Source organism: Bufo gargarizans, chromosome 7 (assembly GCF_014858855.1).
Source record: "Bufo gargarizans isolate SCDJY-AF-19 chromosome 7, ASM1485885v1, whole genome shotgun sequence".
In the NCBI taxonomy this organism is placed as follows: Eukaryota; Metazoa; Chordata; class Amphibia; order Anura; family Bufonidae; genus Bufo; species Bufo gargarizans.
This window is the reverse complement of record NC_058086.1, coordinates 45,041,321-45,066,520: the sequence shown is the minus strand read 5'-3', so window position 1 is coordinate 45,066,520 and position 25,200 is coordinate 45,041,321. Positions and strand designations below refer to the sequence as shown.

The following is a 25,200-nucleotide window of genomic DNA, read 5'->3' as shown; positions in this document are numbered from 1 at the left end:
GTAGAAAGAGATTATCTAACCAGTGCCCTCTATCCTGACATAATATGGGAGTGATAATTAGTAAGAAAATCTATTTCTGTTATATCTTTACAATATAACTGAGGAATGTTACTGCATCATTGATCTTTATCTGAGTAGTGACTGGAAATGCTCTTTAAGTGTTTTGCAATGGAATGGGAAAAAAAAGTGCACAGTGCCCTGACCGAATCTGTGGCCCCTCCTGAACCTGCACGCACTTCTTTGTTCTGATTCCCTGTTGTTTCACAGCTTGTGCTGAGATCTGCTGCCCTGCAGAATCAGTTCACTGTCCCCGCTCGCTGCTCCGTGATTTTACATTGATTCATGCTTACAGCACGGAACTCATTAAATGTTCACATAAACATCAAGATTCAGGAAAGAACTGGTGGCCAGCAACATCACTTCAGACCATGAGTCTAGAACTTGGCAGGGGAACAACTACTCCCAGCGCTGCCTCTCACCCCCTCCCCCATACATCTTCAGTGCAAGGCGGTACCTGTCTGATACTTTTCCTCAAAAACGCAACGGCTTCTAATGTTCTTTAAGGAAGTCACACCAGGATTGATACATTTTATTAAGGAAAACCTTGTCTCCTCTGCTGGTGAGAAGATGAGCCAAGAAAAATGTTGAGGAACCCACTAGAAAGCCAATTTTTTGAAGCAGAAAAGAAAAAAAAAAAAGCACTGTTGGGAAGACTTCTCTCATTAGTGAGGAAAGAGCCCCATTCCTGAAGGCCCGCAGCTCTCCTCTGCCAGAGACGGCTCTTCCCATACATTTCATGCTTTGTGGTTGATCATTTACAGGCTTTAAACAATATTTATGTTGAGTGTTACAGCAGAACTATACATAAGAGAGCCATGAATCTCGCCATACATCACAAGACATTATCGCCAACGATATATCTCTACTATTCTTACGTTTTACTGATTTGTGGAAAGAATTAAACTTTTTTCTCAACTTTTAAATTAACAACTGGCAATAAAAATGGTGTAGAGAGAACGAGATATTGCCTGAAGAAGCAAGGAGGAAGGACCTGTGAGTCTAGAGGAGGTGAGATTTCCAGCGATATAGGGCTGGAAAATATGAATATGTAGAGGAATATCGTTACGGTCAAGGGTGCACATAACATGGAGGCAAATAAAATGTGGCTCCCATTCTGGTCCTACAATGCATTTGGAAAGTCTTCAGACCCTTTCACTTTTTCAGATTTGGTTATGTTGCTCCTCTTGCTAAAATTAAAAATAAATCGAGTTTTCCCCATCAATCTGCACTCAATATCTCATAATGAGAAGGTGAAAGCAGAATGTTTGCAGATGTATTAAAAAGGAAAAAAAAGAAACTTTTGCCTGGACATAAGTATTCACACTCCTTGCTATGACACTTGACATTTAGCTCTGGGGCCTCCCATTTTTCTTGAACATCTTTGAGATGTTTCTACACCTTGATTGGAGTCACCTGTGCTAAATTTAGTTGATTGGACATGACGTGGAAAGACACAGGCCTGTCTATATAAGGTCTCACAGCTGACAATGAATATCAGAGCAAAAACCAAGCCATGAGGAGGAAAGAACTGCCTGTAGAGCTCAGAGACAGGATTGTGTGGAGGCAAAGATCTGGAGAAGGAGACAAAAATTCTGCTGCACTGAACGTTTCCAGTTTGGAGCAACCAGGACTCTTCTCTAGAGCTGGCTGTCCCATCAAACAACTAATCAGAGGAGAAGAACCTTAGTAAGAGAGGTAACCAAGAACATAATGGTCACTCTGGTGGAGCTCCAGAAAGAAACTTCCAGAAGGTCAACTATCACTGCAGCCTCCACCAATCTGGGCTTTATGGCAGAGCGGCCAGAAAGAAGCCTCTCCTCAGCAAAAGCGAAACTAAAGGACTCTCAGTCTGAGAAACAAAATTCTCTGGTCTGATGAAACCAAGATTAAACTTTTTGGCCTCAGTTCTCAGTGTCATGTCTGGAGGAAACCAGCACCATCACCTGCCCAATACAATCCCTACAGTGAAGCATGGAGGTGGTAGCATTATGCTGTGGGAAAGCTGAATGGAAGCAAAGTACAGAGATATTCATAATAAAAACCTGATCCAGAGCTCTAGACCTCAGACTGGGCCGAAGGTCCACCTTCCAACACGACAATGACCTTAAGCACAAAGACAAGACAGGAGCGGCTTAGGGGCAACCTTGTGAATATCCTTGAGTGGCCCAGCCAGAGCCCTGAACCCAATGGAACATCTCTGGAGAGACCTGAAAATGGCTGTCCACCGACAGCCCCCATCCAACCTAACAGAGGATTTGCAGAGAAGAATGGCAGAATATCCCCAAATCCAGGTAAATAAATCTTGTGGCATCATCTCCAAGAAGACCAGAGGCTGGAATCACTGCCAAAGGGGCTTCAACTAAGTAAAGGGTCTGAATACTTATGTCTTGAATAAAGGGGCTGAATCAGTGGCAGTAGCTATTGGGGAAGTGGCTGAGGAGGGGCCCGGGAGCAGCAGCAGCAGAGGAGGGGGGGGGGGGGGGGGGGAATCAGGGCCCTATTAAATTCTTAAATTTTTTTTATTTCGCTATTCTAGGGCCGTCTTTAATATTGATTGGACCCTGGGCAACCCCACAGATCATCCCCCCACCCCCCTTGTAATTGTTCCACTGATCCGCTCCGTACTTGTGGGCGGCACGGGCATGAGTTCAGTCACTTCGGTGTGCAATCAAGGGTCCCGCGGGATCACGCGTAGCAGGACGGGATTGCGCACCTAAGTGACTGAACTCATGCCCACGCAGCTCGCAAATACGGAGCGGATCACTGGAACAAGTACAAAGGGCGGATGATCTGTGGGGTTGCCCAGGGTCCAACTCCAAACAATATTAAAGACAACAATATTAAAGACGGCCCTGGTGCTATTCCACTCCTGACGTGATAGTGGGGTTCCTACTGCTGATGCACGTTTGTATGGCTGCCTGCCTTCTTGCTTAGCCACCCTGCATGGTTGAATGGCTGCCCACCCTTCCACCCAGCCATATTGTATGGCCGCCCGGCCAGCCGTACGTTTGTATGCCCGCCAAGCTGCAGCTTTGAATTGCTGCCCACCACCCACCTCTGAGAACCACTGCTGCCTGCAAGCCAGAGCCAGGAGTCAGGACCCTCCTGCTTCAGACTCCCTGCCAGCTTTGGTGAGTCTGATACCCTGGACTGTGCCCCCTACACTGGACTGTGCCCCCTAAACATACACTGTTGGTGGCACAATACAGGGGGATAAGGGGATACACCTGTACTGTGCCTCCTACCCTGTACTATGCCCTCTTATACACTCCATTGTGCCCCCTTACCATACCCTGTACTGTGCCCTCTAATACTCTATACTGTGCCCCCTAATACCCTATATCCAGTCACTGTATGGCGGCGTTATCCAGTCACTGTATGAAGGTGTTATCCAGTGTATGGAGGCGTTGTCCAGTCACTGTATGATGGCATTATCCGGTCACTGTATGGAGGTGTTATCTGGTCACTGTATGGCAGCGTTATCCAGTCACTGTATGGTGGCTTCATTCAGTCACTTTATGGCGATTTTTATCCAATATGATGGTGTTATCCAGTCGCTGTATGGCGGCATCATCCAGTCGCTGTATGGCGGCATCATCCAGTCGCTGTATGGCGGCATCATCCAGTCACTGTATGGCGGCGTCATCCAGTCACTGTATGGCAGCGTCATCCAGTCACTGTATGGCGGCGTCATCCAGTCACTGTATGGCGTTGTTATCCAATATGATGGTGTTATCCAGTCACTGTATGGCGGCATCATCCAGTCACTGTATGGCGGCATCATCCAGTCACTGAATGTAGGTGTTATCCAGTCACTGTATGAAGGTGTTATCCAGTGTATGGAGGCGTTGTCCAGTCACTGTATGATGGCATTATCCGGTCACTGTATGGAGGTGTTATCCAGTGTATGGAGGCGTTGTCCAGTCACTGTATGATGGCATTATCCGGTCACTGTATGGAGGTGTTATCTGGTCACTGTATGGCAGCGTTATCCAGTCACTGTATGGTGGCTTCATTCAGTCACTTTATGGCGATTTTTATCCAATATGATGGTGTTATCCAGTCGCTGTATGGCGGCATCATCCAGTCGCTGTATGGTGGCATCATCCAGTCTCTGTATGGCGGCATCATCCAGTCACCATATGGCGGCGTCATCCAGTCACTGTATGGCAGCGTCATCCAGTCACTGTATGGCGGCGTCATCCAGTCACTGTATGGCAGCGTCATCCAGTCACTGTATGGCGGCGTCATCCAGTCACTGTATGGCGTTGTTATCCAATCACTGTATGGCGGCATCATCCAGTCACTGTATGGCGGCATCATCCAGTCACTGAATGTAGGTGTTATCCAGTCCCTGTATGTAGGCGTTATCAGGTCATTGTATGGCGCTGTTATTATTTGGTTGGAGGGCTAATATATTACCAGGACCAGCCTTCTGTAGTATAGCCTACAGTCCATGGCAGCCTCCCTTCTCTGATGTGTTGCTCCGCTGTGTACTAATGCTTACTTTGGCACACTAAAGCTGGGTTCACATCACCTTTTTGCCATGTGTTTAACATATACAAAAACATATACCTTAACGGATGACTCAGTGTCATACAGCGGCATATATAGGATTCTATTGTAAAAGTACTTTTTTTGCCGGACTCTGCAGGATACAAAAGCGCGGTGTGCTGCGTTTTTGTATCCCTTTTTTCCAACGTATACGTCAAACAGATGGTAAAAAGGTGATGTGAACCCACTCTTACATATGCATACATGCAATGCCAGGATGGTCATGAAGAGGGGGGCCCGTGCAAAATATTTGCTGTGGGGCCCAGTCAGTTCTAGCTACGCCCCTGGACTGAATACTTATGTCCTGAGTAAAGGGTCTGAATACTTATGTCAATGCAACATATATTTTTTAGTTAGCAAAAATTTCTATCGTTCAGTTCTCACTTTCTAATTATCGGGTATTGAGTGCAGAATTATATGGCACAAGGCCATTGCCATCCCAGTGCCTTGAATGACCCTAAGTAGAATTAGCTTGGAGGTCATTCTTCTCTTTGCAAACGGTTATATAAATATGACTTCTTTCTTCCAGGAACAACATTACGTCTACATGTGTTTGATTTTGCAGCTCAGATCTATTGAAAGGAGTGGAGCTGATGTGCAATACCAAACACAACCTGTAGACATCTGTGGCTCTGTTTTTGGAAGAAAGTGGCCATGTTTTTCTAATACTGGAGAAAAAGATGAGAAGGACTTAATATGTGGCCAAGTGAACTGATTCCTCAAGGGGGTGCCATTTTGATTTCTTCTTCTACTCTACATACAGTTGCAAGAAAAAGTATGTGAACCCTTTGGAATGATATGGATTTCTGCACAAATCACAAAATGTGATCTGATCTTCATCTAAGTCACAACAATAGACAATCACAGTCTGCTTAACCTAATAACACACAAAGAATTACATGTTCCCATGTTTTTATTGAACACACCATGTAAACATTCACAGTGCAGGTGGAAAAAGTATGTGAACCCTTGGATTTAATAACCGGTTGAACCTCCTTTGGCAGCAATAACTTCAACCAAACGTTTCCTGTAGTTGCAGATCAGACGTGCACAACGGTCAGGAGTAATTCTTGACCGATCCTCTTTACAGAACTGTTTCAGTTCAGCAATATTCTTGGGATGTCTGGTGTGAATCGCTTTCTTGAGGTCATGCCACAGCATCTCCATTGGGTTGAGGTCAGGACTCTGACTGGGCCACTCCAGAAGGCGGATTTTCTTCTGTTTAAGCCATTCTGTTGTTGATTTACTTCTATGCTTTGGGTCATTGTCCTGTTGCAGCACCCATCTTCTGTTGAGCTTCAGCTGGTGAACAGATGGCCTTAAGTTCTCCTGCAAAATGTCTTGATAAACTTGGGAATTCATTTTTCCTTTGATGATAGCAATCCGTCCAGGCCCTGACGCAGCAAAGCAGCCCCAAACCATGATGCCCCCACCACCATACTTCACAGTTGGGATGAGGTTTTGAGGTTGGTGTGCTGTGCCTCTTTTTCTCCACACATAGTGTTGTGTGTTGTTTCTTCAAAACAACTCAACTTTGGTTTCATCTGTCCGTAGAATATTTTGCCAGTACTGCTGTGGAACATCCAGCTGCTCTTGTGCAAACTGTAAACGTGCAGCAATGTTTTTTTGGACAGCAGTGGCTTCCTCTGTGGTGTCCTCCCATGAAATCCATTCTTGTTTAGTGTTTTGCGTATCGTAGATTCGCTAACTGGGATGTTAGCATATCCCAGAGACTTTTGTAAGTCTTTAGCTGACACCCTAGGATTCTTCTTCACCTCATTGAGCAGTCTGCGCTGTGCTCTCGCAGTCATCTTTACAGGACGGCCACTCCTAGGGAGAGTAGCAGCAGTGCTGAACTTTCTCCATTTATAGACAATTTGTCTTACCGTGGACTGATGAACAGCAAGGCTTTTGGAGATACTTTTATAACCCTTTCCAGCTTTATGCAAGTCAACAATTCTTAATCGTAGGTCTTCTGAGAGCTCTTTTGTGCGAGGCATCATTCACATCAGGCAATGCTTCTTGTGAAAAGCAAACCCAGAACTGGTGTGTGTTTTTTATAGGGCAGGGCAGCTGTAACCAGCACCTCCAATCTCCTCTCATTGATTGGACTCCAGTTGGCTGACACCTCACTCCAATTAGCTCTTGGAGATGTCATTAGTCTAGGGGTTCACATACTTTTTCCACCTGCACTGTGAATGTATACATGGTGTGTTCAATGAAAACATGATAACCTTTCATTCTTTGTGTGTTATGAGTTTAAAGGGCTTCTGTCACCCCCCCAAAACTCATTTTTCATTTTTGGGCATATTAAAATCCTTATTGGACGACTATTTCCTATATAGGGCTCTTACCTTGTTCTGTGGCTTGGCTTCACTAAAAACCACACTTTATATAATATGTAAATTACCTCTCTACAAGCAAGTAGGGCGTCTAATTGCTGGTAGCCGCCGCATCCTCCTTTCAAAAAAACACCCCCTCCTCCTGTTGATTGACAGGGCCAGGGAGCGCTCTCCTCCTCCGGCTGGCCCTGTCTGCAATTCAAATCCCGCGCCTGCACCTTACGTGTCTTAATTCGGCGCAGGCGCTCTTAGAGAAGGACGCTCTCTTCCTCAGCACTTCCTCAGTGCGCCTGCGCCGATGACGTCTTCTCTTTCGGGTTTAGAGGTGACGTCATCGGTGCAGGCGCACTGAGTGAAGATGTCATCACTTTGCTAGTCTGAAGCTTCATCCTCGGTTTTCTGCAACTTTCATGTAAGATCTGCTCCTTGCAACAATGTTGCACGTGAGTTCATTTGTTAGGTCACATGACCGTCGGTGGGGTGGAGCTAAACTTCTGTCTGTTTCAACCGGCAACCAAAGGAAATTTGAAAGCAGCTATGAATATAAATGGGGGGAAAAAAAATATAACTCAAAAGTAAAGTATTGATAAAGTCACTCCTTTATGTAAATTTAGGTCTTGAAATCGTATTAAAAGTGGAATTATACTGTAAATATAAGGTGAACTGAATGAAGACAGTTAAATTCTATGAAATATGTGAATCCAAATTTATCGTAGAGAAGATACGCTTTGACACAAAATAATTAGTATTTCAGCTTTGGGCTTTAATTACTGGGTTTTCTTACTACTTTTTAAGATCTGAGATAGAGAAGTAGCTGGCAGGCATATTACACTGGCTGCAGTCTCGGGCTCTCGAGCCAAACTCACTTTGGTGAAAGTGAATGGAGGACTGTGGATTGGTAGAGCTCGCATCATGCAGAGTAAAGTGCCAAGGGCTTAAGTCGCTGCAGATGTCTTGGATGAGGATAAGGTACATGAAGGAAGGAGAAGGTCTTTACAAAGTGGTACTGGACCATTATCAACACATTAACCCATTACTAGCAATCCTGGACCACTATATCTACATCATGCCTATTATATTATTCATTGTGGGAAGGGGTTATGCCTGATTCAAATAAAAATATGGGCCCAAAATGGCTTTCTATAACCAAACCGTGACAAAACCTGATGCATTTTCGATTCAATTACTGTACAAAACACAGATTCTATCCCCCTCCCTTGAAGAAGAAAATCTCTGCCACATTTTAACAGTGTAATCTGGAAATAATGATGGTGTTAAATAATAACATAATTATTGTAATTTGTTTTTATATTTTTTTGCCTACAATTATACCATTTAGGGAGTACTGTGCCAAACATTCTTGCATATTAGGAGACATGCTCACATCTAAAATGCTGTAAGAATATAACTACTATAATACTGCTCCTATGTACTAGAATATAACTACTATAATACTGCTCCTATGTACAAGAATATAACTACTATAATACTGCTCCATATGTACAAGAATATAACTACTATAATACTGCTCCTATGTACAAGAATATAACTACTATAATACTGCCCCTATGTACAAGAATATAACTACTATAATACTGCTCCTATGTACAAGAATATAACTACTATAATACTGCGACTATGTACAAGAATATAACTACTATAATACCGGCTCCTATGTACAAGAATATAACTACTATAATACTGCCTCCTATGTACAAGAATATAACTACTATAATACTGCCTTCTATGTACAAGAATATAACTACTATAATACTGCTCCTATGTACAGGAATATAACTACTATAATACTGCTCCTATGTACAAGAATATAACTACTATAATACTGCTCCTATGTACAAGAATATAACTACTATAATACTGCTCCTATGTACAAGAATATAACTACTATAATACTGCTCCTATGTACAAGAATATAACTACTATAATACTGCTCCTATGTACAAGAATATAACTACTATAATACTGCTCCTATGTACAAGAATATAACTACTATAATACTGCTCCTATGTACAAGAATATAACTACTATAATACTGCTCCTATGTACAAGACTATAACTACTATAATACTGCTCCTATGTACAAGAATATAACTACTATAATACTGCCTCCTATGTACAAGAACATAACTACTATAATACTGCCTCCTATGTACAAGACTATAACTACTATAATACTGCTCCTATGTACAAGACTATAACTACTATAATACTGCCTCCTATGTACAAGAACTATAACTACTATAATACTGTCTCCTATGTACAAGACTATAACTACTATAATACTGCTCCTATGTACAAGAATATAACTACTATAATACTGCTCCTATGTACAAGAATATAACTACTATAATACTGCCCTATATACAAGAATATAACTACTATACTGCTTCCTATGTACAAGAATATAACTACTATAATACTGCTCCTATGTACAAGACTATAACTACTATAATACTGCTTCCTATGTACAAGAATATAACTACTATAATACTGCTCCTATGTACAAGACTATAACTACTATAATACTGCTCCTATGTACAAGACTATAACTACTATAATACTGCTCCTATGTACAAGACTATAACTACTATAATACTGCCTCATATGTAATCAATGCAGGACTTGAGTTGAGAATCTAATGGGAGATCTAACAGGGCCCCCATCATGCGCAATTTATGTTACCAGTCTCTAAGGGGCCCTTTTTTGTTCCCATTATTTTTGGGGACCCAGGTGCAGCCACTATGGTTACTTTTGTGGTACAGTGCATTTGTTTGTGTGGCATCTTTGGCGAGTTCTCCTGGCAGTGGTTGAATCATTTGTCGGACACCCTTCCCTGTCCGTTCTCCTGATAAGATTACTTGGAGACGGCGGAGCTTGTGTTCAGTGTCTTCGGATAATGAAGTAAAGATTGCGAATCATTAGAAGAACATTCTGGCTTTTCATTACCGTAGAATTACAGGATAAGTCTTCAATCTGCCAGGTCCCATCATCAGGGCCCTCCTGACGAAGCCGTCTGTCTTGGCTGGTTCTTAAGATGGTCTGGTGACAATCACGGCAAAATCGGGGATTATTACCGTTTTACAGTGCACTCCCGAGCCAAAGCAAAAGTATTCATTTCCTAAGGAATAGCTGGAGATTGACATGAAAGAGACGCACATGGTGGCGGCAGCTGAACAATGTGGCCGCGGTGCCAAGAAGAAAGGGAAAAATAAGTTTTTGTTTGACTGGTTCTGGGAAGCTTCTGTTTTTATGTGATCCCCCTGGCTTTGATGTCCATGTCATATCTAGAGACTGGTCCAAAGCGTTTGTCTTGGCAAAATCCAAGAATGCTATTAAACAGACAGTTTCTAGTAGGAATTAAACAAGGATAGCTTTATTAGTCATCCCGTGTGTTATTTTGGCACGGGAAACATTCCTATGTTGACACAATGTATCCATATGATACAATAGGTCAAATAGAATTCATATAAGACTGGGAAAATAGGTAACATTTTCATGTTGGTTACACCCTGTACGTGTCGCAGGATGTTCGTTACCTTTGCCGTTCCATTGTTTTTCGCTGTACAGATATACACTGCATATTCTATAGTCTAATACCAAGCAACAATGTTCTGCAAACTATTTTGCTGGTTTCCAGTTGGCTGTAGGCTCAAAATCTCCAAGCAAACCCTTCTTGTTCAGTGTCTGTTCTAATCATGATGTACATATTGGAAGGTGTCCTAGAATGAAACACAATTGGTCAGAGGCCACTGGAATAAAAACTGGGCTCAGCGTGGTTTGTAAAGATATTGAACAAGCAGGGTCTATAGGAAGATATGGGACCCTGAGAACTGTGAGAACTGCAGTATATAATTCAAGTTGGCAACATCGTATGTAGACTTTTGGGGGTATTTTTTAAATAATAGCATTTGACTCTTTTTTTGGGCTGAAAATTATTTTTTTCCCCCAAAAATGTTCCGCTGATTCTGAGCTCATGGGTTAAAGATCAGTGTGTTTGCAAGCTGTCACGTGTAGCTCTTATCTCTGCTCGCCTCACCTCATAAACACTTATTTAAACCATATACTTATTAGTGTGTTAAGAATTGAGCTATAATGAGTGTTTATGAGGTCAGAAGATCAGAGATAAGCACTACACATGAACCGTCAGATGACAGGATTAAAAGAAAACAGAAAGTGATAAATTTCAATTCTGAAACTGATACGAATATGGCTTAAATAAGTGTTTATGAGGTCAGGAGATCAGAGATAGCAGCTACACATGAACCGTCAGATGACAGGATTAAATAAAAGAAAACAGAAAGTGATAAATTTCAATTCTGAAACTGATACGAATATGGCTTAGGGCTCTTTCACACTTGCGCTTTTGTTTTCCGGCATAGAGTTCCGTCGTCGGGGCTCTATGCCGGAAAAATCCTGATCAGTTTTATCCTAATGCATTCTGAATGGAGAGAAATCCGTTCAGGATGCATCAGGATGTCTTCAGTTCAGGACCGGAAAGTTTTTTTGGCCGGAGAAAATACCGGATCCGGAATAATAGCCCATTGAAATGTATTATTCTGGATCCGTCCTAACATCTTCAGTTGTTATGATGCAACGACGGATCCGGAAGTTGCATCTGCGCCTGCGCCAGGAAGTAGGAAGGGCTTGGCTGGCGCGAAAATCCAGAAATCCTGAAGCCGGATCCGTGCGACGGATCCGGAAAAAAAACTTTGATGTTGGCTTCAGGATTTCCGGATCAGTATCTTGCCGGAAAGACGCATCCGGAAAGAAAAAATGATGCGTTCTTACGTGTTTTTCCGGATCCGGCGTGTAATTCCGGCAAATGGAGTACACAACGGATCTGGACAACGCAAGTGTGAAAGAGGCCTAAATTAAATAAGTGTTTATGAGGTCAGGAGATGAGAGATAACAGCTACACATGAACTGTCAGATGACAGGATTAAAATACAAACATACTGATGTTTACCCCTGTATCTCAGAAATGGCTAAAGAATTTTAATAAAGACCAATTGAAAAAAAATAAAAATTTAGCACAAAATGCAATCATAAAAAATACCCCTAAAGGTGTCCATAGCCTAATGATCTACAGGTTCTTCGCTGTGTTCCTCAAGATGTAAGTCTTTATTGTTCTGTGATCACAGTTCTTTTTATTTCATAGCTATATATTATCTATGTACAATGCTGAGCAACTTTCAAAATACTGTAAATCTGCTTTCATTGTGTATTATATTCACACTGATGTTCTAACTTGGTTAAAAACAAAATTCTCTGCTTGTTCAGTGTCTGTTCTTATCATGATTTACCTTGCGGTAGGTCACTTAGGCCTCTTTCACACAACAGTATGTCCATTTCAGTGTTTTGCGGTCCGTTTTTCACGGATCCGTTGTTCCGTTTTTTGCTTCCGTTGTGGTTCCGTTTCCGTTCCGTTGTTCCGTTCCGTTTTTCCGTATGGCAAATACAGTATACAGTAATTTCATATAAAAAATTGGGCTGGGCATAACATTTTCAATAGATGGTTCCGCAAAAAATGGAACGGATACGGAAGACATACGGATGCATTTCCGTATGCATTCCGTTTTTTTGCGGACCCATAGACTTTAATGGAGTCACGGAACGTGATTTGCGGCCAAATATAGGACATGTTCTATCTTTCAACGGAACGGAAAAACGGAAATACGGAAACGGAATGCATACGGAACACATTCCGTTTTTTTTGCGGAACCATTGAAATGAATGGTTCCGTATACGGACCGTATACGGACCGCAAAAAACGGCCCGCAAAACGGAAAAAAAAAACGGTCGTGTGAAAGAGGCCTTAGGAAAACACCTCCCAGAATGTAAAGAAACAGGTGAGAGGTTATTGAAATGCAAATGAACAGGGGGTCATTTGTAAAGACACTGAACCAGCAGGGTCTGCAGAAAGATTTCATACTGTACAGAAATTTGATGGAAAAAAAGCAAAACATTTTCCCTAAATTATAGCTAAACTATTAGGGGTGTGTGACAAGAAGCTTGCTGACTGTTTGCCATGGCAACGGGCAGAATTGTGAATGCAGCTCTGGAGTTCAGTACAGCCATAACTCAATATCAGCACAAAATAAGTTACACAATGTATTTACAAAGTATCTCAACTTTTTATATAGATCCTATCTGTATGTAAACTGCAGCTCAGAGGCTGACAGCTCTTTTGACAGGTGTGTATAAGAGGGTGGGACAAGTGCAATAGGATTCAGTCAACAGTTTCTACACAAGGCAACTATGTAACTTTTTGTAACACTCCCGTCCTCTGGTTTGTCCTGACAGATATTTATTTGACGCTTGATGAACCAATGAATAATATAACAACGTCGCTGGGCCAGACGGCAGAGCTGCACTGCAGGGTGTCGGGGAATCCTTCCCCTACCATTCGATGGTTGAAAAATGATGCTCCTGTTGTGCAAGAACCCCGCAGGATATCCTTCCGCGCCACTAATTATGGCTCCAGGCTGCGGATACGAAACCTGGACACAACCGATACCGGATATTTCCAGTGTGTGGCCACGAATGGGAGGAAGACTGTCTCCACCACCGGGGTCCTGTTTGTCAAATTTGGTGAGTTTTTGAGAAGAGAACAGAAACAATCTTTGTGTCTTAACATTAATGTAATTATGGAATCATTTGGATTAATTAAACTCCTTATCGTTGCATTTCCAGGCCCCCCTCCTACAGCAAGTCCTGGCTCTGTGTAAGTAACACATTCTTTTTTAATTCTGACCTGTTACATAGAATCCTGTCACTTAAAGGGAATGTATCATCAGAAAATGACCTATTGTCTAAAGCATGTTTTATGTTTAACATATTTTTAATGAATGTTTGGTGATTTCTTCAAATTTAATTTCCATGTCAATATCTGTATTTAAACAAAAAAAAAAAAGAATTCCTGCAGTTTTCGCAGAGACCACTAAGCCTAATAATAGTCGCCACTTCTTGGTCTGTACAGATCACTTTACTGCAGTTATCTGCTTATCTATACGCAGATGTGATATCATTACAGGCAGGATTAGAATGGAAGATAAGACAGTATTCACCTGTGGTGCCTGGTAGAAGATGTAATTGTTACCCAAACCTCAGTCCAGCATCCTGTAGTATGAAGGGCAGAATAGCTCTCTGTCTCACTGTATGACGGAACATGCTAGAACTGTTACCGGTTGTATGTAAGGATATATTGAGGGCCCGGAGCAGGTTGTGGATGCAAAAATACAGATCCATACAACATTGACATATGGCAGTGTGTGTGAGCCTTAAAGGGGTTGTCTCATCATGGACAATGGGGGCATATTTATTTATTTATTTATTTTATGCACTTATATAGCGCTACTATATTCCGCGGCGCTTTACAGATATTAGCATCCAACTGTCCCCAATGGGGCTCACAATCTAAGGTCCCTATCAATATGTCTCTGGAGTGTGGGAGGAAACCGGAGAACCCGGAGAGAACATACAAACTCCATGCAGATGTTGTCCTCTGAGCCACCATGCTGCCCGATATCACTAGGATATGCCCCCATTGTCTGATAGGCGCTGGGACCCGCACCTATATCGAGAACGGAGCCCCGCAAGGTGGTGGCTGGAGGACTCTGGAGGACACCAAGCCGGCTCCCCATAGACGTGAATGGGAGCATGCGCGGCCCCCGCTCGGCTATTTTCGCCGGCCTCATAGAAAATGAATGGAGGGCGGCTGTGCATGCGCAGTGCGCCCGCCTTCACTTGCGGGACTCCGTTCTCTATATAGGTGGGACCCGTACCTATAAGACAATGGAGGCATATCCCAGCGATATGCCACCATTGTCCATGATGAGACAACCCCTTTAAGTCTGTCTGTCATTAGCCAGTGACATTTTGAATGCAGCTTTGGATGTGACTGGAGTATAAAACACTGGGGAGTCCGAGATTTTGATATTGATGACCTGTCCACAGATCGTTGTGGGCCTGACTCCCAGCAGCCCCCGGCGATCAGTGATTGCCGCGGCCTCTTCCTAGGCGAGTGACGTCACGTTCATCAGTCCCAGTCCCTAGGTGCTGAGCTGCAATACCTGGCACAGGCACAATCCAATAGATGGCGCTGTCCTTGGTAGGTTACCGTAGCCATGCGGCCTCCTCAAACAGCTGATCATCAGTGGTGCCCAGCGTCGGACCCCTGCCGATCTCATCTCTCAGCGTATCTCATCAGTATAAAACTCAAGATAAGCGAAACAAAGTATCTGCAAATACTCATTGTAAGTTTTGTAAAAGTTTGTTCCAGAGGGGGCGCTATAGAGCAATGTTAAATGCGGATTTGGATTTTTGATTAGATTCATATCCTCTTACAGCTGGATGCTTTGCGTGACTGTATTCTATATCAGCCCGGGTGCCCCCCACATGGTTATGCGCCCCGCCACCCCCAGCCTGCAGCTTCATAGCTCCCCCCTATTCTTTCATTGCCCTCCAGTTCCCCTTTCATTTAATAAAGCAAAAATATCCCTGACGTGGTTACTGAAAGCTGCCAAACTCGCTGCCTCCAACGGCCGACGCTGCAAGATATTTTCTCTTTAATATCCTGCCAGTTTCCCTGGCACTACGGGGGTACGATTTTGATTTTGACAAATATGGATATAAGTTTCAGATTTTATGTTTCCTAGCGATGCCCGGAGTGCTAAAACTGACATGTGCAACACATGAAAGCCGCTCTGCCGGGTGTCAGGGCTTAGTACCCCTAATAGCTCATCACAGATGTTTCATAAGTCATCTTGCTGGAACTTCTACAACTCCATTTAACCCCTTCAAGACCCTGCGATTTTCCATATTTTTTTTTACTTTTCCCCTGCCTTCCTGGAGCCATAACTTTTTTATTTTTCTCTTCACATAGCCAAATGACGGCTTATTTTTTTGCGGTATAAATTGCAGTTTCTAATGGCCCTATTTAATATTGCATACAATATAATGGGAAGCTAGAAAAAAAATTCAAATTGGGAAAAAATTTAGTTAATGGGTTTCTTTTTTGCTGTGTTCCCTAGAATGACCTATTAATTTCATTCTCTGGGTCAGTACAATTAGTTTTTCTTGTAGTTTAATACTTTAGAATTTGTTTTTTCTTTGCATCGCCATAAATAGCTTTTTATATATCTACATCTACGGAGCTGTGCGAGTTCTCATCATTTGCGGGGTGATCTGTAGATTGTATTGATACCATTTTGGAGTACCTATGACTTTGATTACTTTTTATTCAATTTTTGAGACGTGAACTGAAGAAAAAATGGCAAATCAGCCACTTTTCTGTTAAGTCCCCCCTGGGGTCTTTAATATGCCAATGTCAGATTGCTATTCCCATAGAATGCAATGAATTATCAATGCAGCCTATGGGAGGCCTTGGAGCATTCAGAAGGCCTGAGGCTGCCACAGAAACCGAACAGCTCCCTCTATCCCGAGACGGAGTGTGGAGGAGCCGGTCGGGCCCCAGGAGAGCATCGCTTCTGGAGAAAGACCTCTCAGGTACCATGATCGCAGTTGACCACAGCATCTGAGGAATTGAATGTCCATGATAAGCCATATCGCCGATCACAGATATTGATTAAGGGTGTCTGCTGTGTAAAACAGCAGGTACCCGGCAGTTATGTCACCCAGCTCAGCTTCTGAGCAGGCGCCATTTTTAAAGGCCATTAAAAGTCTAAGAATTCCCGCTGGGTAGAAGAAGTCAAACACTTAGCTGTAGACCTATGAGCTGAACCTACAACTCTCAGCATGCACAGGGATTGCCAGGGCAAAGTTAATGAATGAGTGTTCTTAAAACAAAGTCAAAGTCAGAGACTGTCAATCAGCTTTAAAGAGGGGCTGCCCCCTCTACTGACATGTCTTACTGACTACTTGCATTCCCAATGTAATAACAGTCTTGGAGAATCTATTCTTATGACTTTATGTTGTTCTGTTCCTTTATTATTCCTTTTAGAAATTATAAATTAGTTGCCAGCAGTCTGAAATAAAGGTGCAGCCGTGTGTTAACAGTTGGGGGAGTGTCTGACATTATCCAGTGAGTGCTACCAGTGTTAGGGACGCCCCCCCCCCCCCCCCCCCACCAACTGGTAACACCCAGTTGGACCTTTATTACAAACTGCTAGCAATGAATTTATAACTTCTAGAAAGTATAATAGAGGAATTGAACAAAACAGAGTCATATGGATGGGTGCCCCAGAGTTGTTATTTAATTGGGAATGCAAGTACTTGGTAAAACAGACAAGTCATGGGAGGTTACAGGTCCTCTGGAAGCTGGAAGTGCATGCTGAGAGTAGTAGTATCAGAAAAGCTGGGAAGCTACCAGTCCCTGACTGACAGTTTAGTAGATGACCCTAAATGTATATTACAAAGTTGCAGAACTTTTCATTATACACTGATTACGTTTTATTTAACCCATGAAGGCACGTGTCGGAGCATGCTGGGGGTTTAGTGGTACATTATTATGGCCTTCTTGCCGTTTTATGACATTTTTTTTTCATGCTTATTTTGAGAATATCTGAGCCGTTTTTTTTTTGGGCTGCGGCTTCAGTCTGTTTGATCTGTATTTGTCTCTGCTTGGTCATGCATGGGGGGGGCATAACCGGGACTCTTCTGATGTGGATGAGCAAATAGCCGGGAGATAATTAATAACAGCGACAGAGAATTCTTCCAGAATGGTTTACATTTCAAGCCGAATGAGACTTAATTACTATATTTGGCCTCTCGCTAATGGAACCTAAGAAGCGACTTAATGGGATCAGACAAGGACTTCTATCTTGTCTCAGATGTCAGCAGCTCAGCCGTATTACAATTTATTATCATTGTTAGCGCTATTATTATTCAGCGTTGGATCTATAGGGGGCGCAGAGGTGGGAGTCACAAGGGGCCCTGGCAGCAATACTGTGGTTGGGGTCCCTGGTAAGGATTTTACACCTGGAGGCTTCAGGCTACGTCCTGTTACTTCTAATGTCTGCAAGCATTGAGCCCCAGGGACGTAGGGCACTGCACGCTAGAGCTTACAATCTACAGGGGGCCATAGCCTGCGTTGTATTATGGGCCATGTCCTGTACATATGTGCCATGCACAATGAGTCGGTGGTCTTAGGTAGGGCTGCAGCTATTGATCATTTTAGTAATTAAGTATTCTACCAATGAATCCAACGATTAATCAAGTACTCTAATAAGAAAAAAAGTTATTAAAAGAACGTTTTCTTTAATAAAAACTCTTTGGCCCCCCCTTTCATCAGTCCTCAGTGCCATCAGCTCCCCTCCCCATGCCATCAGCTCACCTCCCCATGCCATCAGCTCCCCCCCAGTGCCATCAGCTCCCCCCATGTGCCATCAGCTCCCCCCATGTGCCATCAGCTCCCCCCCATGTGCCATCAGCTCCCCCCATGTGCCATAAGCTCCCCCCCATGTGCCATCAGCTCCCCCCATGTGCCATCAGCTCCCCCCAGTGCCATCAGCTCCCGCCCAGTGCCATCACCCCCACATGCCATGAGCTCCCCCAGTGCCATCAGCTCCCCCCAGTGCCATCAGTCCTCTGTGGCATCAGCTCCCCCATGCCACCAGCTCCCCCAGTGCAATAAGTTACTCCCCAGTGCCACCATCTCCCCCTCCTAGCCATCAGTCCCCAGCACCAGTGAAATACTTACCTTTCCTGCTAGGGGCACTGCTGACACTCCACAGCTCTTCCAGCCTCTTCTTCACACACTACACTGTCCTCCTGACGGTGTGTGTATGTGAGAATACAGGTCAGGATACAGTGCGGTGCGGGCCGGCGGGAGACCACCTCGCAACGCTATATTTTTGCAGGAATTAGGCTTTAATCATCGGCCAGGTGGTTCTTCACCCCAGCTTATCCTGAATTCACATAAGTATTTTTTTCCAGCATCCACCCATTGTATGAAGGACAGAAGAAAATAAGCAACCCGGAAATGTAAAGGCTGATTAGTCCTTGTTCAGGTGCCTGTCACAGTTTGCACTATATACTGTACATGCTGCTCATGCCACCCGGATACATTTATATATAGACACCACAGGCTGCTATGTTATTCTGTTTTAGTGAAAAATTCCCAAAACTGTTTTCCTTGCAAAGTATTGAATTCGTACTGTATATTTCACGTGCAGTACTGCATTTGGCCACAGAGGCTGTTAAAGCAATATAATAAAAAATATTAGACATGAGCAATCAAATGCAGACAAAAGCTGAAGAGCGGCCCTCAGTCTGTTTTCTGCATCCTGCGGAAATAGGAATGAGAAGCACGGACAGTTGCCCATGGGACCAATCAAAGGTTAATAGTTATTGATGACCTTTTTTAAAAAAAGGATCTAGAAATTATTTTTAAATAGGGTATTTGAATCACTTGTGGACCCAAGGGACAGATATTGCAGCCCTATCTACTTGAACGGGGCACAGCACTTGGACAGAAGCCACTTGAAGCCCCAGCAGTCAGACCCGCACCAATCATCAATCAATATCCTTCAATTACTGGAATGCCACATTTTTTCCAGTACAAAGATATTCAAAAAATTTCAAAAATATTTTCATTGCCTTAGATTTACTGTGGTCTTGGTGTGAACTTCCGAAAGACTCATTTCTATTCCTTTCTTTCCTTCCTTGAGGATTAGTGCTTTGGAAATTTTAGCTTCTTTCAGATGTCATTAATCAGGATGGTGTTTGTGCTTCCAGGACCACCTGGGCACCGCGAAACATAATAGGGGGCCGAGGAGAACAATGGGCGTGCTGGTGTGACAATGCAGGCCATTGTTGTAGAGACTTGTCAATCACGGCGCAGGGACCTTTGTATCAGTCCCAGCGGCCCGGGGAACATGTTTATCTGACCTAATAAAAACATTAAATGGGGTCGTAAAATTTCTGCTAGACCAATATACTTTCCTCTGTGGCTGTGCGTTATAAAGCATTTAAAAAGCCCTTAAAGTGCCTGACAATATAATTTACCCTCTAAGGTTATAATAGTTGGAAATGGTAAACGTAACCAATTGTCCCATCACATTATAAAAAAAAAATTGAGGTCCAAAAAAAGGCAATTACGAGGTGTTACATAATATACCTCTGTAATTAAAACCATGCAGAGGACGGAGCGCTTAATGCAGTCGCCTCCATTACCTTCTTGATAAATGGTGTTTAAACCACCTTGGTTTTATTGATCTTTTTCACAACGGGAGGGATGTGGTTTTGTCTGTGGTCGTGCAAAATCATTTTCACATATACGCTCGTGTTTACATTGAACCACATTACATGCTCATCGACGACTCGGTGCCCTCCTTATTGAGAATGTAGGTCGCTGTTTGGCCCCTGGGGCAGCGGTGGTTTCTATATTAAAGAAGTTCTCCTCTTTGGAAAATCCCTACTTGTTAGACCTCATGCACACGACCGTATGCATTTTGTGGTCCGCAAATACGGATACCGTCCGTGTTGCATGGGCATTTTTTGCCTCCTTCAATAGGTCTGTGGTCCGCATTTTGGGGCCAGGAATAGGGCATGTTCTACCGTTTTGCAGAACAGACATACAGATGCAGAAAGCACGTTGTAGATAATACTGTATGTGTGTTCTCTGCATCCGTATGTCCTGATTTATCATACCTTCACTTTAGAATTATGGCATCAAAAAGTTGCAAAAATAGGGCTTTTGTGACTTTTTGCACTTTTGCTAAATTTTTCGACTTTTTGCATTTTTACACTACTCACTCCAGTTTTGTAATTTGGCTGGAGAAGTGGGTATGGTTAGTTTTAGCTATGTTAAAGAGAGTCACTCCAGATTTATTACTGAGACTTATTTAAAAAAAATAAAAATCTCACTCCAGTAGGAGGTGGAGTAGGAAAACTGGAGAAGCTTCTCTAGACAAAAGTCTTAGGTCTAAGGATAAGACAAAGTTATCAAGTAACATAAGACATTTGATAAATGTCAGCAAAACTGACTTCATATTTTCCCCTCATGATAAATTTCCGCTGCAAATTACGGACCACGGACCCATTGAGGTCAATGGGTGTGCAAAAAAAAAGAAAAAATGCAGATGGCACACGGACTGCATCTGTAGAAGGGTTTTTTGAAAAGAAGCTGATCACAAAATAAGAAAAAATGGAGAAACCTGCCAGTAAGTGTTGAGTTTCCCTGCAGCGCCCCTAAAGAGTAAAGGAAGTATTACACAATGTCCGTTAAAATCAATGGATTGTCTGTGTAATATAGGACAGGAGGGGTCCTCCAGAGAAAGAGATGCTCTTCATAAATGCTCTACAATCTGGTCAAAAATGAGGATCCTAAACAGAGGACACCCTCCTTTAACCCAGAATTCCCTAACTGATTTTATAAAATTGGGTTATCTACCGTGGACAACCCCTTTAAGCAGTAGGTGTTCCTCAAGTGCTCATCCTTAAATATATAAAGGAGCTGTTATTTTTGTTACATGATATTTTGGCCAAAAAAAAAGAAGCCGATGACAGGACGTCCATCGATGGAGCCCTAAACAAATAGTTGTAATCTGCAGGGGGACCTAACAGCAAGTCTCCGGTTCCCCTGCAGCGCCACCACAGGGGAAATAAGGGATCACATGCTGCTTCTTGAAAGGAATTTGTGCCCATGAGACATGGACCTACTTGGTTCCCCAGGAAGAGGGAGGCTCTTTGTGCTGTTCTTTATTCCGGGCAATTTATGGGGGTCTCAAATGTCTGCCTTTTCCGCAATACCACAGCTCCTCTAATGAGCTGATCAACAGAGGCGTTGAGAGTCAGATCCAGACTAGTCTTATATCGATGGCCTGTCTTAAGAATAGGCCATCATTTTCTAGTCTAATGAACCCCTTTAACATTGAGCTTACATGCATGACTAAGAGAGAACTTAGCAAAATGTAAACTGGACGCTGTCCTTGTGCAAACTCAAGCCATACCGGAAGACCTGGTCCTTGCTTGTCTGTGACCCCATCTCAAAGGTCTACACCACCCATGAAGACATGGAATCGAATAACTGTTCTTGGAAGCCATATCTCTCTCTGTTGGATGCCCTTCTTAGCACCTCCTTCCCCAGTAGTCACATCTCTTTAGATTCCTTTCTTTGCATTTGCTTAAAATAACCTTGTAGATGCCAGAGAAGAAACCAGCGGAATGATTTTCGGTTCAGCGGTAACGTCTCTTTGTCCATGCAACAAGTAAGGAATTCCAGCAATCTTCTTCCTCCACCGTGCAGGATGAAAACATCCAGAAATGTGATACAAAGCTAGAAAGACATAGAGCAGGACAGGGAAATCTCAGAGATAAACCCATCTCCAGGAGCTCATTTACGGATCAGCATTTGGATTCGCACCAATATCCCAGAGACAAAAAGCACAAGAAGTAAAGAAGCCGACATCCACATATGTTACAGAACGCATAAAACATTGCATCTTCACCACAGTGCGGCCAGCACTAGAACATGTCTTCATTATGGGGCTCACAGCCTCTCTCGTCAGGGCAGTCTTTAACAAGGGGCAAAAGGGGCAGCTGCCCCGGGCCCAGTTTCTCCTGGGGGGGCCCAAGGCAGCTGCCTCTTGAGCCCTGCTGGCCACTGCCCCGGGTGTCAGACTGTCAGCTACACAGGGGGTACTGCCATGCCTGCCTGCCGGCACTCCAGGCAGCAGACTGTGATTCTCTTAGGTAAAGGACCTTAGATGACATTATCACCATGTGACCAGTAACCTAGCAATATTACTGGTCACATGGCTATGAAGTAATCAAAGGTCCTTTCTTTCTAGCAGGAGTGTTGCTGTAGAAGTTTGTTTTTTTGTGAAGATTACATCAGGAAAAGGTGACAGGGGCTGTTATACTAATATACTGTAAGCTACTGTATACTGTGGGGTGCTGTATAGTGTGGTGTGCTATACTGCTCTACTGTATACTGTGGGGTGCTGTATACTGTGTGGGGCTGTATACTGTGGGATGCTGTATATTGTGGTTTGCTATACTGCTCTACTATATACTATAGGGTGCTGTATACTGTGGGGTGCTATACTGCTCTACTGCATACTGTGGGGTGCTGGGGTGCACTGTAACACAAGGGTGAGCCCCGGTCTCCTTCCTACAGAGCGGTGCCCACTTCCAGCCCTGAGCACTGATCCTGAGCCGCTGGAGTCTTCAGAACTGGAAGTATTTACAGTCATTCACTGTTCTCTACCAGGTGTGTGGATTTTTTGTGTGTGTGTTGAGGTGGAGGTGTGATTGCCTGTTAGGGTGTGGAAAGGCGGGATCCAGGGGGCCCAACAAATTTTTTGCCCAGGGTCCAATCAATATTAAAGACAGCCCTGTCTCTCGTGTGTACATTTTGCGGTCCAGATCAAGATGAAGAACTGGATTTGCGCTCATACATGACTTCTAAATCCAGTCACTGGCATGTATCAATTGCCTCCTCGGAATTGGATGATGATCAACCCGATGCAGCCCTGATACACTGTATCACAGCAAAATACTTTGACTAAAATGTACTTTTTACAAAATCTTTAAAAACAACGTCCAAATCCACAAAAGCACGCAATGATCTATTACAGACGCCAGTCAGGTGTGTAACCAGTAGTGTTGAGCAAGTCGAAGCCAAACAAATTGACTTCAATTCGAATTTCAGGAAAAATTCGATACGCTGTGAGGCCGAATTTCCTCGCATTTCGTGGTATTGAATCTAATTTTCCGGAAATGGCGGTAAAAAACAAAAAACAAACTATTTGGTACATCAGGAGAATGTGATACATTGTCATAGACAATGTTACTCTTGACACACAAGAAATGCCTACGAAGCCATCCATTGGCTGGGACGGGTCACTGCTACGGCCAGTGATTGGCTGAGCATGAATTTCCTGTGTGTCCAGGAAGTAGAGTGGAGCGCTGGAACGGGAGCAGCAGGGAATCGGTGGAGGAGATGAGTATGACTTTTTTTTCATGCCATTCTGAATCTTTTATTCGGGACAGAACCTAAAAATAATAAGAGTCCTATAAAAACCAGAAGAACAAATAAATACCTCCTGCTGCTTCCATATTTGCTGGGGGTAGAATTAGATAAAGTGGTGAGGCTACAGTAAGTTTTGCCTGGCCCCTCTTACAGACACAGCAGGGAGGGAGGTTACTGCAGCAGTAAGTTGCCTCTCAGCCACAGAAGAAACAGCCTAAATAGCCCGTACTGTGGACCTCAGATTGCGGTCTGCAATGCATGGGCACCGTCCGTGGGGCAGGCGCATGAGGATCGCAGACCCATTCCGTTCCGCAAAAAGATAGAGCAAGTTCTATCTTTTTGCGGTGCGGAGGCACAGAACGGAACCCCAGAAAGCACTCCGTAGTGTTCCGTTCCGCATCTCCGGATTTGCGGATCGATTGAAGTGAATGGATCCGCATCCGTGATGCGGAATGCACACGGAACGGTGCCCGTGTATTGCGGATATGCAAATGCAGTCCGCAATACGGCAACGGGCATCACGCGCTCGTTTGACCAAGCATGTTGCACAATAGCTGTAGTAATAGAATGTGAAGATAAAGGGAAACAAAGTGTATGTCTCCAAGGCACCATGCGAAGACGGCTTTATCGAATTTTTGCCCTTATGGATGGATGTGTATTATGACAATAAGCAGGGTCATGAAAGAGGAAGATATTACGGCCAGTATCTCTCGATTGTTTTCAGTTTTACTGCCCCTTTAAGAAGCAGCACTGCAGGAATGCAGGTTACGGTATCATGCCTGTGATCATGCAGTGTGAATGTAGCTGCAGGGTGGAATAATGGACGTCTAATGATATATTATTGCATAATTAGAAAAGGTCGGGCAGATTTGCCTTTAATATACAATTTTGACTTTGGAATTAAAAAGCCCCATTGGCGATTATTAACCGGCTTCTCAATGTAAATCACGTACGGAATGGGCTCAGTCTGCTGTGTCCTTTCGAGTTCATAAACCTCAATCATTTTCCAGTTGAAATATATGTTTTGTGGGGGGAGGGGGAGTTCTGCTCCGGTTGAGTTAATGAAGCATTCTGGGAGAAGCAGTTAGAGCTGTGTGTTTAATAAGTTATAATCAATGAGATGTGAAGTTCTCCCGCACACTCATTCACTTGTCATTGGGAAAGCAGCAATCTCGCGGCAGCTCTTTAGAAATGAGACTCGAGATGAATTCCAGATGTGGGCCGGACTCTAATTGTCCAGTGGCTTCGGCGCTGCATTAACTCTGCTCAGCGCAGCCGCTGTTGTAA

General features: G+C 43.5%; 1 protein-coding gene across 5 annotated transcripts in view; it reads left to right on the top strand.

Annotated features, from left to right (window-relative positions):
- ROR1 (receptor tyrosine kinase like orphan receptor 1) overlaps positions 1–25,200 on the top strand; it is a 205,581-nt gene that overhangs the window by 148,042 nt on the left and 32,339 nt on the right. For 3 of the 5 annotated variants that reach the window (XM_044301982.1, XM_044301981.1, XM_044301980.1), the window contains 2 exons: positions 13,281–13,568; positions 13,671–13,701. The exons of 1 other annotated variant lie outside the window; for it this stretch is intronic. In XM_044301982.1, coding sequence (XP_044157917.1) covers positions 13,281–13,568; positions 13,671–13,701 — 319 coding nt within the window. Of the gene's footprint in view, positions 1–13,120; positions 13,172–13,280; positions 13,569–13,670; positions 13,702–25,200 lie in introns of all 5 variants that reach the window. One more of the 5 variants, XM_044301983.1, reaches the window with a different exon arrangement.